Source organism: Canis lupus, chromosome 27 (genome assembly GCF_048164855.1).
Source record: "Canis lupus baileyi chromosome 27, mCanLup2.hap1, whole genome shotgun sequence".
NCBI classification, from domain to species: Eukaryota; Metazoa; Chordata; class Mammalia; order Carnivora; family Canidae; genus Canis; species Canis lupus.
The window spans coordinates 22,195,985-22,211,389 of NC_132864.1; the positions used below are offsets into that span (position 1 = coordinate 22,195,985).

General features: G+C 42.8%; 1 protein-coding gene across 2 annotated transcripts in view; it reads left to right on the plus strand.

Moving 5' to 3' along the window:
* TMEM233 (transmembrane protein 233) overlaps positions 1-13,262 on the plus strand; it is a 35,340-nt gene extending 22,078 nt beyond the window's left edge. Inside the window, exons 2-3 of one of the 2 annotated variants that reach the window (XM_072802737.1) lie at positions 2,938-3,074; positions 3,810-4,703. In XM_072802737.1, the coding sequence (XP_072658838.1) occupies positions 2,938-3,074; positions 3,810-3,825 (153 nt within the window). In that variant the 3' untranslated portion in view covers positions 3,826-4,703. Of the gene's footprint in view, positions 1-2,937; positions 3,075-3,809; positions 4,704-11,236 lie in introns of those variants that run through there. The other variant, XM_072802738.1, reaches the window with a different exon arrangement.
* Positions 13,263-15,405: the final 2,143 nt, after the last annotated feature.

Genomic DNA, 15,405 nt, shown 5'->3' on the forward strand with positions numbered 1-15,405 from the left:
GTAGCAAACAAGTGGCTTAAGAAGCCTCCATCTCACCTGTGCTCATGGGCAGAGATGTGCCCCTCAGTATGCACAGACTCACTGTTCTTCCCACTTGAGAACATGAAACTGGCCTTTCATCCAAACAGCCAGGAGTTAACAATATTTGGGAAGGGGAAGGACCTCATCATTTCTCCTCTGGTTACAGCAACACAAGTGCATTGCCTTGACAAAGTGCATCTCGTAACTGGGTTTTCCAAAGTAGCACAATAGGATAATGATCACCTTAGGAGCATCTGAATAGACATAATTTTAAACTGGATTGCGAAAAATATAAAAATGTAAAAAAATAGTAAACTAGATTGTGAGCTCAGAATTTGAGGGTCTAAGATTCTACGCAGTGACTTAGATCATGAAGACTCTAAAACAAGGTTTCTCAAACTTGGGTCCTCAAAGATGCTGCTCCAGCAAGGGGCAGAGCCTGATCATCTATAATTCTGATAAGGAGCCCAGGTGATTCTACTGTACCCCAAAGACCTCAGTGTTGGAGGAAGAACAAGACAAACAGTGCCAATTCACAAGAAAAGCTAACATTTATTGAGCATATGCTATGGGCTGGGGCAATGCTAACCACTCTGTAAGCCTTAACTCGTTGGCTCCTCCCATTGTGAAGGAGGTGCTATTACCATTGCCCTCAATTTACAGATGAGGACACCAAGGCTTAGAAAACTTATAACTTGTTCTAATTCTCTTGATGGCTAACACATGGAGTTTGAACTCAGCTCTCTCTTTCAGCTTAGAGCCCATGCTCTGTTGCACACTTCCTCACAATAAATCTTAAGGTGATGGGCACCTTGACTTTGCAGGCATTAAATATAGCTGTCTAGACCAAAGGTTTTCAATCCTAAGAAGCTTTAAAAAATACTTTGGCAACAACCCAAGTGTCCTTGGACAGATGAATGGATAAACAAAATGTGACATTATACACACAGTAGAATGTTACCTAGCCTTAAAAAGGAAAGAGATTCTGACCCATGCTACAACAGGGATGAACCCTGAGGACACCGCAAAATGAAAAAAGCCAGAGACAAAGGGACAAATATTGCATGACTCTACTTACATGAGGTACCTAAAATGGTCCAGTCCATAAAGAGCTAGGGTTTAATGCGGACTGAGTTTCAGTTTGGGATGACAGATGGTGGGGATGGGTATGCAACAATGTGAATGTCACTTAATGCCACTGAACTATACACGTAAAAATAGTTTTTAAAAGGTAAATTTTATGTATATTTTACCACTTTTTTTTTTTTTTTTTTTTAAGGAAGTTAGTGTCTGGTCCCCACACCAGTATCTCTCCAGGACAACTATCTGTATTTAAAACAAACAAACAAAACACTAGTCAGGTGTTTCTAATAAATACTCAGGGTTGAGAACTCCAGAATTCAGGACTCAGAATTCTGAGACTGATCCTGCCAGAAGCTCTGGATGTCCTTGCAGATTCCTGCCTTCCCATTCACACCAGATGCCTGCACACAACCCCCCTTCACTGCCTAGGTCCACATCTCGTTGCAAAGGTGGCCAGAATCCAAGAATTCATGGAAGATTATGGAAGTGGAGAGTTCAGTGGTATATTGGGTGTTTCCATGGTTTGTAATTGTTTGCAGTGCCTAATCCCCCTTAATAACCTGGGAAGAGGAGGACTCTTACTGACATTCTGTGATTTCAGGATCAAGAATAGAGTTTCCCCACTGAAATCTTAAATTCACCTGCACTGATCAACCTCTGTCCGTAACTCACAAATGCGTATTTCCAGTCTTCTTTCAGCAGCAGCAGAACTTTTGAGGGATCCTCATCAGTGGGAATTATGATAAAGAGGGCTTATTATAAGATTTTTCAGCTGCCCTGGCCATCAGCTCAGCATCAAATATTCTCTGAGCACCTCCACTTTGCCCCCAAACAAACTCACATCCTGTAGGGAGGTGGATAGCTTCATTCACCTACTCAGCCAATACCTACCTCTTGAGCTCCTACAATGTACCAGACACTGCTCAACGTACAAGCAACAAAGGCAATATTTAAAATATTCAACAAGTATTCAAATATTCAATAAAGTATTCCATCAGAGAGGATGTTCTGCTGGGCCAAGTGGTAACTCTTAAGTTGCTGGATCATGGGGAAGTCTGCGGGTATTCAGAAGTTGGGGGGCAGGATGGCTGGGATATTGGGGAGGTGTTGCTGCTCTTTACCTGCCAATACAGAAGTAGTTCAGGATTTTAGCAGCTGGCAAAGTCACAAGAGTAGATACCAGTTGAATGACAACTTGGCTTGGGGACAGAGGTGAACAGTTCAGCCAAGGTCCCTAATCTTGTGGACTGAACTTCTAGTGCAGGAGAGGTGAACTTTTTCTGTTAATGGACCAAACAGTAAATATATCAGGCCTTGAGGACCATATGGTCTCCGATCCAGCTACACAACTCTGTTGTAGCATAAAAGTAGCCACAGACTATAGTAAATAGAGGAGTGTGGCTGTGTTCCAAATAAAGTTCATTTATAAAAATAACAGGCTGGATTTGGCTGATGGGCCAGAGTTTGCAAACCCCATTCTGCTGGATGAGACATGCATACCTGTTCATTATACAAATATTTATCAAGCATCTTCTACATGACAAATATGGCCCTAGGCACTGGTATACTGTACAGAAAAAAAGATAAATGGCCCCACATAGAACTTATTCTCTAATGGGAGAGGCCAAAACAATCCTTTAAATGTGCTATGGTAAATACTAAGATGAAGGTAATCGGGAAATCCAGAAGGGGAAGTAAGTCAGCCCAGGAGTCCAAGGAAGGCTTCCTGGAGAAGGTGATAACCATGTTTGCCTGCTCAGATCAGCTTAAGAAGCACGTGTCTTTCCCTAGGGGGTGCCTGTCATCACCAGCTCTTCCCTTGTATCCCCCCAGTCTCTGAACAGCTACAACGATGGTGACATTGAAGGATCCAAGCGACTTGGGAGGAATGCCAAGTGGGTGGCCATCGCCTCCATCATTATTGGCCTTCTCATCATCGGTATTTCTTGTGCAGTTCACTTCACAAGGAAGTAAGTAGGCTTCTTGAATCCCTCCCCATGTAAAATGCCTTCTCCCGAATGCCTGTTGGGATCTGTGAGGACAGGTTAGGTTATGTTCTAGTAGTAAACAATCCCAAACAAAAGAGTTTTCATTTTCATTTTCATTTCCACAAGCCATGGGGCTTTGTGGAGCCTCTCTCCTCCACCCAATCACTCAGGGTCCAGGCTATCTGAAGCCCCACTGTCCTGTAGCTGCTCTGTCTAGAACAGGGGTCAACAGACTCTTTCCACTAAGGGCCAAATGGTAACTATGATAGGCCTCTATTACCATCTCTGCTGTGACTACTTAACCTCTGCCATTTTAGCATACAGGCAGCCATATACAACATGCAAATGAGTGAGTATGGCTGTGTTCAATAAAACTTTATTGACAAAAATAGGCGTCTGGTCTAGGGGCCATAGTTTTCCAATCTCTGAGAGAGGAAAGAGGAAGACCAGAGATTCCCACATAGATTTTTACTGCCTCAGCCCTGAAGTGACAAATGTCACTTAGGCTCACAATTTATTAGCCAAAGCCAGTCACACAGTGCCACCTTGTTGTAAGACAGTGGGAAATGTGGGGGAATGAATGGGTATTAGGATCATTACTTGCTCTGCCTTACCATCCAATCTGCTCAATGATTTCATGATTTTGACTCAACTGGGCCTACCTGTTCTTAGCGTAAGGGCAGAAGGGTGACCACATATTTTTGGTATTGCCAACAGGCTCTCATCTCATTAAAGAGATAAATGCTGTTGCTATTTCTCTCTGGATTTGGACAAATTTATCCTGATTTCTCGAACCAGCTGAGATGCGCTGAATCTGCTAGAATCGCTGACATTGCCCATCGGAGACTTGGCAGAGGGCAAGGTCGTGTGACGGATGACTGAGACCCAGAAACGACAAGCTCAGATCCATCTCTGTCTCACTAACTCCTGGCAGGGCAGATAAGAATTCTGAGAAATCCTTTAGCTCTTCTGCCAGAGCAGCGCAGTTAGCCCTACACCGTTTCCCTCAAGCTGAGAAGGTCAGCCCCTCTGGCTTGGTTTCAGGAAAGGCTCACCTGGTGGGTGGGGGAGGAAGGGGACACCCTTGAGCCTGCCAGATGGGCCAACGCAACCTTGGCAGCCAAGAGGGGTAGTACATGTCACAGGAGGTCAACTTCCTATCAGACAAGCCAGACCCAGGAGCAATCGGGGCAGCTGGACAGAGGAGATGTGAAGACAGGAAGTGGCACAAAGGGAAAAAAAAATAGGTGGTTTCAACCAAAGAAAGGAGAAAAGGACACTAAAACATCCTAGGAAGCTCAAGGTTTCTTGTCTACAAGATGGAAAATGGATGATGTTGGCCTATAAAGAAGATGGTCAGAAAACAGATATAAACACAGACCCAACTTTATTCTTTAAGGAAGACATAGAGTGCTTGTGTGTAAGCATGGGGCTGTGGAGTGTAGAGGTAATGGTGCAGGTTTAGCACCAGATTTCTTGGGTGCAGCTTTCCCCCTCTGCCACTTACTGCCTGGGAGACTCTCAGCTAAGCGCTTTGCCTTAGTTTCTTCTTCTGTAAAAATGGGAATTATAGTTGCACCCATCGAATAAAGCTACAGTGAAGGTTAATTAGATGACCTGCATGCATATAACATGGTGTCTGTTCCTTAGTTGGTACTGAAAAAAATGCAAACCATTTACTAATCCTAGTATTACTACTGTTGCCAATTATCAACATGACTGGGAGAGGACCTCAGAATTTAAGATGCTACCAAACACAGTTCAAGCCTTTGTAGTCATGAGCTAAATTCAAAGGACGGTGTTCCAGGGAAATGAGGCTAAGTCTTGGCCTAACTCCTGGAGACTTGTGAAAATACATACTGCCCAGATCAGTGTTGAACTGGGTTATAATAATAGTAGCTGACACTGACAGAGAACTTAGCATAGACCAGCTCCTGTCTAAGCTCTTACATGAATGAATCCCCATGGCAACCTCATGATGTAGGTATTATAATCCTCACTTTGCAAATAAGGAAACTGAGACTTGGAGAGGAGAAATAACTTGAATAGCAAACCCCATGAATCCCCACAGCAACCCCATGATGTAGGTATTATCATCCCCACTTTGCAAATAAGGAAACTGAGACTTGGAGAAGAAAAATAACTTGTCTGATGCCTCACAGCTAATTAGTGATAAAGTCAGGGTTTAACCTGAGATCATCTGGCATTGAAAGCTGTGTTCTTAACCACAATGCCATACTGCCTCTAAGCCAGTAACTAGTATACTACATAACAAAAACCAGTAGATAGCACTCGCCTTGTGTCTACCTCTAGAACTGATTTATATGGGGGTGGTATGGTGGGGTTTCAACGTAAAAAAAGGGGGGATGCCTGGATGGCTCAGGGATTAAGCATCTGCTTTCGGCTCAGGGAAATTTCAGCATCTGCTTTCGGCTTTTGGGTCCAGGTCCAGGGATCAAGTCTCATATTGGGCTCCCTGCGGGGAGCCTGCTTCCCCTTCTATGTCTCTGCCTTTCTCTCTCTCTCATAAATAAATAAAAATCTTAAAAAAAAAAGTGATGAGACAGCATCAGGATAACAAAATCAAAACACTGCAGAAGGTAAGCAAGGAACATGAATGAAGCAGCCTGGCTGTGGAACAATAGGAGGTGGTGGGGACTGTGATGTTCAAGAGCATAGTCCAGCTGATGGTGACCACTTAGAATGCAGACCTCATGGAGCCTTTTTCAAAAGACATTGGAAAGCTAGGTTTTCATGTCAAATCTCCTTTAGATGTTGGCAACTCTTTTAGGTGTTGGCAACTAATTCACAGTTTCTAAGCACATAGTGAGAACCAGAACCAAAATGAAAACAAACAAACAAACAAAAACCACATCTCCAGCATGGACATTATCTACTTTGTAGTCTCTGGTGGACATTCAGCTTTCAAAAATCATGTTCGCCCATTAGACACCATCCAAGAAGTTTTACAAGGGACCCAAAAGTCTACATATGTGAGGACTTTCTCCATTTTTAATATCAATGTTTCTATCTGGAGATGAAGCATCGATGTGGATAGGCTTGTGATTAAGGTTTTGTTCGCAGTGATAAAAGATATGACAGGGAGTCACCCCTTCACCCCTTCTTCCTAAGGAGCAGTGTTTCACAGTGGTGAGAGCCTGGACTCCAGCACTGGCTTTCCAGGATTCAAATCCTAGCTCTACCACACAGATCACCCTGACAAGTTACTAAATTCTCTCAGCCATCAGTTTTCCTATCCATAAAATAAGAAGAGAACTACTTCCCCACCTGCCTGGCCAGGTTCCTTTTAGATACCCTTCCCACCAGGTTATCAAAGAAAGCAAAAATAATGTTTTCCAGTGTTAGAATCCCATGGAGAAACTCAAATGTAAAGGCTTTGTCATGTGTTGTGTGTGTGCGTGTATATATATATATAAGACAGAGCAAGAAACTAGCCCTTGGAGAATGAAATCAATTCTATCTTCCATTAAGACCAATAACAGGCCAATTTCTCAGTAATCCTTGGAAATAAAATTTCCCAGTCCTGGGAGGAATTGAACAGCAATATGGAATTACTAAGGCAGAGGTTCCCTAACTTGGAGCTGCATGCAAGTTACCTGGAAGGTTTAAAATAAGTTGACATCGGAGCCCGATCTCAAAAGATTCCAAGTCGTAAAATCAAAAGTGGGGCCCAAGATTCTGCATTTCCCAGCTCCCCGTTCCCGCCCTGGGGTTTAGATGCAGGTGGCTACGATAATACTCTTTGCCAAACGTCCTCCCTCCCAAACCCGCAAGGAAGAATGCACTCAACGAAGCTAGGCTTTAACAGAGTGACCAGTTTTCATTCCCACTAGCAAACTCATCACCCTAACTGTGTTAGGGCTCACTCAATGCCAAGGAGGGGAGTCAGGTTACCACCAAGGAGACAGACCCATTCACAGGGGAGGATCTTTTGTAACAATCCTCAAGGCAGCCAGGGCTTCCATAGGGGGGGCGGGGGGGGGGGGGCGGCGGCGTGTGTAGGGGGGGGGAGATGGGGAAGTCTGACTTTAGAGGAGCCCAAGTCTGGACATGAGACAAAAATCCTTGAATATGTGACTTCTCTGAATTTCAATCAAAAACCGTCTGAAGTAAACAACTGCCTTTTAAAAACTCATGAGGTCCTGCCTTTTTAAAGAAAAGTATTCTTTATCCTTATCAACAACACTGTAACGAATCCTGAAGTCCCTGCCTTTAAAAAAAAATTACTCTGTATCCTTATCAAGAGAACTGTAACCAATCTCTTCTCCCTCAGATGATGGAAATCCCAGGTGGACAGACTGGGGTCATGAGAGTATCCCAAATCAGAAAAAATGTCTCATTCATCCTAATTTTGCAGGATATCTCTGTAAGCCATGTGGTGGTTGGAGCAAAGAGTTTTGTGACACCAAATCCACAAGGACTGGGAATCACTAACAATGAAACATTCAACAGCTTGGTACAGAATGTAGGGCTCCCAGAAGAGAAGTATTCTGGTGCAGATGGAATCAGAAACTCACAGACTCTCCAGGCCAGAAAATTCGCTGCCCTCCAGCTTCTAGGAAAAGTAGAGAAATGAATCGCACAGAGCTCAAACATTTAAATATTGCTGCAGTCTATTTATTGATCGAAACATTCAAGTCCCCAGCCTAAATCAAACTATCTGAAGGCTTTTACTTTCTGCTGGTGCCTTGAGGATTCGAATAAAGTGAGGTTATTCCCATCGTATTTCTCAAAGTCTTGGAGCCACCTATGACAGTTTCAGCTGGGATGTTTGTAAAAATGCAGATTCCTGGCCTCGAATCAAGAACCCAAGTGACCCTGAAATATGCATTATCACAAGCAACACCCACCCAAGATAGTTCTAGGTATTCTGAAATTGTAGAACCACTGTTCTAGGGCTTCGCATTTAATGGAGAACATTCTTGCATGCATGAACATATGCCACAAAATAGGTCTTTTTTACATCCTAAGATACCAGGTAGAAGTTTCAGCTACTGCTGTTTCTTCCCTACTCCCTAGAAACTTGACATGCCTTCCAAATTTGTTCTTCCCTCTCTCCTCATGATCAAGCTGATGGTAACATATCTGATGCCTTGAAGAATTCAGGGGGAGTTCCTTAGCAGCAAAAACAGTTGACAAAGCTTGGATGTAAGACAGATGAGAGTTGTCAACCACAAATATGACAAATGACATTCAATGCACTTTCATCTTACTCGGGGGTGAGGTTCTAATGTCAGGACATCATGTGAACTTTGAGGGTAATCAAAATTCATCTTGGAAGCATCCATACAGGGATGCCCTATTAGAGATTCACAGCCTGTATCCTGGTCAGCTGAAGAGAGCCAGTGTTCCCACCAGTTTTGGAAGAGATGATGTTCCTTGGGTTGAGTAGAAGCTGAAATAGACACTGGAACCATGCTCCAAGTTCACACAGAAGGAATAGGAATCATATGCCCATCCATGCTCATGAGCATGGAACGTGGCGATGGCCAGAATCTCCAGCTCCATTTAAATGGTTGCTTTTCCTCTTGTTGAGAAACACCAATGTTTCATTCATCATAAGTTAAATGCACATGCAATGTAACTCCATTGAACTGACATCTCTGGATGGCCTTGTAGGCATCTAAATAGCCAGGCACACCCCTCCCATGTATTCAAAATGCTGTTTGTCATTCTTGCAATAAAATCCTCATGCTCTGAAGTTTCCATCAAGGAAGAACTTGACCTCCTAACTGGATTAAGGATCCCACGGTAGTCTACCACAAGCAGACACAAAGTTAGCAGATATTAACCCATTATGCAATGGTAAGGCTTATGTCTTACAACAACCTGGCATGAATCCTGTCCTGGCCTCAAAATATCCTTCAGTTGCATTAGGATTAGAAGTGAGCATATGTATCATGGAGGGCAAGAAGCAAGAAACTGGCCTCTTTGCAGAAACGTACAAGCAAATCCATCTTCTTCCCTACAAGATTTGGTTAGAGTAAAACTTCCTGGGGTTTGTTCTGCATAGATATGTCTTCAGAGAATTCTTGTGATTCCATGATGAAAAATGGGGAACACTACCTACTTCCAGAAGGTCAGAGGGCTTTTCTTTGTTGGTTCTGATAAGCTGGAGTCAAGCCAAGTCACACCTAAGTCATCAGTAACAATGGAAAGATTTCAGCTTTGTAAAGGATATAAACTGGCAGACTTTGACAAAGAAATCAAAATAACCGAAAAAGATGTTCAACCTTACCAGTAACTAGGCCAACACAAATGAAAGCAACAATGATATGTTTTTTTTTTTTTTGTCTGCCAGATTGAAACAATTAAAAAGATGGATAGTATCAAGGTTGGTGAGAGTGTGAAGAATTAGATACAACACTGTTAGTAGAAGAGTAAATTGGGACAGTCTGTGGGAGGTCAATTTGGAAACATCTATTAAACTTTAAAATCCATGTGTCCACCCACTCAGCAATTCTACCTCAGGGTATCCTCCCTAGATACAGGTGCACAAAAAGGATATAAAATGGTGCCTCTCTTCCCTAGCTACACATTAGAATCACCTGGGGAATTTAAAAAAAATGCCCAGGGCCCACCTTGGATCAGTTAAATTAGAATCTCCAGTGATAGGGCCAGGCATTGGTAGATTTTAAGGCTCTCCAGAGGATTCTAATGAAGCCAGGGTGGAGAACCAAGGATGTGCAGTGATTTTCATTCCAGCTCTGTCTGAAATAGGGGAAACTGTGAAACAACCTAAATGGCCATCAGCTGGAAAATGATTAAATATGCAGTTGTTTATTCATAGGATGGAATGCCACACTGCAGTTTAAACACAGGTAATTTCCCATACTATGGCTTTACAAGGCCCCACATGATCTGGTTGCTGCCTTTTTGTCTTCATCTCCCAGCGCACATCTCCCCTCACTCCTCCACTTTAGCTACACTGAATTCCTCTCTCTTCTTTGATCAATACAAGTATGCTCCTGCCACAGGGCCTTTGCACTTGCTGGTCCCTCTACCTAGAGTTTTCTTCCTCCTAATATCCACATGGCTTCTTCTCATCTCTCCTTTAAATGCTTGCTTCTATGTTAGCAGAGGCTACCTCTGAGCAACTTCTCTAAAATAGCAGCCCACCTTCCTTCCCTTGGTCCCCTTATCCCAACTTTATGTTTCTTCCTAATATTTGCCACTCCCTGAGAAACTATATATATATTTATATATAACTTACATAATATATTGATTCATAATTATACATTTTATAGATTAATGTACATATAATCACGTATATTTTTATGGTCTATCTCCTCCTACTGGGATGAAAACTCCAAAAACATTTTCATTTCTGTCATTGCCCATACTAATAGAGCACAACACCTAAGGGAGCACCCTTAGCTTCACTTTGAAGCTAAACTGGTGGGGTTTAAATGCAGGTTCTACCCCTAAGTAGCTTGTGTGCTCTTGGGCATGTCTTTTAACCAGTCTGTACCTTAGTCTTCCCATCTGTAAAATGAGAATAAAATAGTACCTAGCCCACAGGACTGTGAAGATTAAATTGTATAAAGCACAGTGTCTGACACATGGTACTTACCATGTAGCTGTGGGGCACTGTGTCATTACCAGCATCTAGAGCACTGCCTGGCATGTAAATATTTATTGAATAAATGAATGAATGAATATATATATATGTCATATATATCATATATATATGATATATGCACACCATATATAGGTATATCATTATCTCATTTATATAAACACACACAAGATGAATTTCTAAGTGCATAGTTATGGATTTAACTACAGAGAAAAACAACTGGAGGATGCACACACCAAATCCTAATGGTGCTGCTAGCTTTTGAGGAGAACAAGGTTCAGAAATGCTCATGAAGCATTTTGCTGCATCTGTATCATTTGTGGGTTGTTGGTTTTTTGTATGCACCAAGTGTAAAATCAAATGTTTCCAGATAAACGTTTCTCAAAAGGAAACCCACACTTAGTCTCAAAAGTATGCAGATGTGCTGGTCCAGACCCGGGCTTGTTTAATCAGAGTGATCCTATAGAGAATGGAAACCCTTGGGCCAAGAAAGCTTAGGCCTGCTCTCTCTCTCTCTTTCTTACTGTCTGTTTGTCCCACACAGCGCCTGAGCGGGCCAGCAGTCAGCCGCAAGCACGGAGGATGGACCTCATCCACACACAGGAGTTTCTGAGGAATGGGCCCTTGACTTCAGACTGTGAGATCTCTTCCTCCAGGACTCTCCAGAGGCAGGTCCCTGGCAAATGAACTTAAAACAAAAAAAGAAAGAAAGAAAGGCTAAAAAAAAGGAAAGAAAAGTGAAAAAAAATCCAAAATTAAGGAAAACCAAGCAGCAGAGCCAGATCAGCCAGTCGTTGACTTAAAAAAGAAAAGAAAAACTCAAATCTCGCTGTCTGAGTTTAGGGAAAGCCTCTGTGTCCATTCCTCTTCTGCTGAGATGAGCCTCAGGAAATCTCATTTCTTCTAATGGGGGGGAGGGGGATCCTAGGAAGAGCAATGGATGCTGTTGTCTGCAAAGCTGGGCACAAACATTTGCAGCATGTTTAAAGTTGTCCGACAGAGTGTAATTTGCACAGGGTTTTTTTTTTTCCCCCATGTATTTTACATGTTGTAGCTAGTGAGTCCTCCTCCATCCCCGCCACAACCCCCAAAATTCCATCAGTCACTAAAGAAACAAATGAAGGGGCTTTCTGGCCTTTTGTCTTCCGATGATCCCCTCCCTTGCTTGCATCCACCACTGGTCACTTCACTCCCCACTTAAAGACTCCGAGAATGTACTTAATGGCCAATTCTAGGTACAGAAGCACCTTCCCCATCCCAGTTTCGGAAATAAACTGGCTGTGTTTATGGAATGTGCTTTATTCCAAACTCTCCCTCTCTCTTTTTAGTAAGTCTCAGGCATGATCTTTGATCTTCCTGGATGCCAACCTAGAAGATGCTACCCACTGTATTTCTTTTCTGGCAAATGCAACCCCTTCAGGTGTGATTGTACTGGTTTAATGATGCTATAATTCTGCCCACCAGAACACGCCAACCCAGTGTCTCACAGAATGCAAGGTGTGTACCACTGGTGGTACACAAGGACATTTTTAAGTCCTTTATAGGCACAACATTAAGTGACGCCAGTCACAAAATATGTTTCCCCTTTTCTAGTCTTTTCCAATGCTGATTACAGCAAAGAGAAAGTCTCTGGTTAGTGCTCATGGGTCCTTAACACACTTGTGTTACTTTAGCTCTTTTCCCATCTTCTTAAAGAAAGAGCAGGCCTCATGTTCAAAGTCTTCTGTCTAGATAGAACTTTAGTAGCACAGTCCTGTTTTTGTTGTATTTCTTATATTAATTACCTTCCATTTACAGTTTCCCCTTAGGCATGTGATATATTGCTTCTATTCAAATAAATTTACTCAAGAAAAATAAGTGGACTCAAAGAAAATATCCAGGGATTAACACATCAGAGGATATGTATATATGGCAAAAATAACTTCAAGAACTCATTAGAAACACAGTGATAATGAACTTTCCTAAGCAAGAGAAAAGGCAGCTTATTCTAAGTGAATAAACATGAGGCTGAGAATCAAAATACCTGAGTCCCAATGCCTCTTTTGCCACTAACTAGCTATGCAAGCTGATTTTAGGCAAGTTTCTTAGCCTCTGAGTGCCTCGGATTTCTTCATCTAGAAAATGGACATAAGAACACCTACCTGCTACATACCTCAGAGCGTTGTTATGAGAATTAATCGCCGTAATAGATGGGAATGCCCCTGGGGGGAGATTCTAAGTGCTATACAAAGACAAAGCATTGTTCTTAGATTACTATGAATCTCAGGAGGTTGTTAAAATCCTGGACCCTAGCAAAAAAATAAACGTTGAGATGAACGTCAGATTCCACCTGTCATTTCACTTGGATGCCTGCCATGAGCCAGCACTTGTCCCAGGAGAAAACTGAAACAGGGCCATGAATTCTCAGCACGCAGAGATCCTAGCGTCATTCCAGTGTATTAGGTCCTGATTTCTGTTTCAGACATCTCGTTTCTTCTTTGTTTGTGTTTGGGTCCCCAATCTTTTTCCTAAATTAAATGAGAAGGGTTGCTGAGAGGCTGAATAAAAATGGTTTTAAGTAAGCCTGTTTATCATGGTGTGCAAGTTGTGTTTTCTTGGGGCTCCTAAATTTCTCCTAGAGACTCTCATAACCAGAGTGGGCTCCTGGATCCCAGCCTAAGCCTATAGGGAAGAACAAAGAGAGGCTGGAGGTGGGGCTAGAGAGGTATCAACTCAGAACCCATGGCCTGAGTTGCCCTCCCAAGAGGCACTGAAAATGTTCTTCCCACTGAAGTCACTAAATGAGATCCCTGGGATCCAGAGCAGGTCTGATTCTTACTGGGTCCTCAGGACCTGGCAGAGAACTTTCATAATGATAAAGTGGAATTATGGGCTACTCCAGGGCTTCCTGCAAGGCTGAGATCATCCTTGCTCTACTCCAAGAAGCAGTTAGAAAAAGGATTGACCAAGGGCATCAGCCAGGGGATACTTTCAGCAGCCAGTGACAAAAAAATTTTTTTAAATGTTTTTAAAGGCTAGAACAAAACATAAGAGTTTGCTGGTTCCTCTAACTGAAAAGTTCCAGAGATTGTTTCAGGTGTGGCTGCATCTTGGTGCTCAGCATTAAGAACTTCTTCCTATTTCTCAGCTTCAACTTCCTGAGTTCATTTCGGTTTCATGATGACATGATGGCTGCCAGCAGCTTCCAGCTTCTCCCACCAGCTTAGCAATGCCAAGCAGAAATGAAGTGTCTTCTCTAACAGCTATGGGAGCTGGCAAGGAGAGAGGGTTGATTTGAAATAATACAAAATTGATTCAGAACCAGGACTAATCTATCAGCATGGATACCAGCAGGTGTGGCTTCCCTTCTAACACAAATTGAATCTGTGGCCAGGGGTGTGTGGCACCCTCATTGGCCAGGCCTGGCTCACGATTCAGCCAGTGGAACTGAGGGGGAGGTCAGCTCCACCCAAACATTATGGATTGAGGGAGTGGGAAGGATGGTTTCCCAAAGGAAAACCAAAGTGCTTTTACCAGAAGAGGGAGAGACAGAAGCTAAACAGAAGAAATAACTATCATCTGCATTAGGCATGCTGCTTCTTACTATGCCTGCCACAAGCAGGGCAAAAGTAATGTAAAAGCTTTTCAAACAATTTCCCCAGCCTGTTGTCACTCTCATCCACTCCCTCATTCAATCGTTCTTTACAAAGCACCTATTCAACCATGGGCTAGGCTTTGGAAATTCCAATATGATAAAGAGAGACCCTGGGAAGAGTTCACAGTGAGGAACAGGCACATACACAACAATTACAAGAAAACGTGAGGATACTGAGACAGTCATGAATAGCGTTACACAGTCACGTTGCAGGAGGCGCCACTGGCTGTATCAGGGACTGATAGACTCAGGGAGCAAACGTCCCTGTCCCACCGCTCTGTGAATTGCTAAGGCTGATAGGGCTATAGTCCTTGAAGTTGCCCTATCTTTACCCAAGTGTTATGGGCAGAAGCAGATGCAGACATAAATTCGCTGGCCTCAGCTCCTGGATCAGCAAATTATCTTTGGCCTACACCAGGACAGCTGCATTCAGCAAAACAGCATTATGCATGTATCTTGATATGTAATCCTAGATCCAGGTTTCTAAATATAAGAGACAGTTTTGGGCCACTGATTAAAAAAAAAAAAATTCTAAGACAGCATCCAGATTCTTTGGCTACTACTAATCCTTAAAAAATACTCGTGGATATTGAATATTTGAGCTTGAGGAGTGCCCTATAAAAACAGGTCCCTGAACCAATACATTATGAATTCTGGTTTCAACATATGCAAAAAGAGGCATAAAGACTACCCAGGCATCCACCCATCATTCCTGGAGAAGCCACAGAAAGAAGAAATTCCCTTTCTATTACAGATTTATTTATGATTTGTTCCAATAGAGATTTCTTTATCAGGGGTCAGGAGAGGGAAGTACAGAGTTGCCCTTGGGTGTTCTTCTGGGTCAGGCATTTGAGTTTCATTTGTGTAGCTGGTTGCAAACCTCGGATGGGCAGCCAGGTCAAATCTGTGATGGTGACGACTCTCAATCCTTCTTCCTTCTTCCGGTCTGAATGTTCATTTGCCTGGTTCACTGTCATAAGCTGGTTCACTGAGGTACCCTGCCATTTTAATTTTCCAAAGCTGTCTGCTCCTGGCACCGCCACCACGTGTCGATTCCTCCAGGCAATGTGGAATCTCAT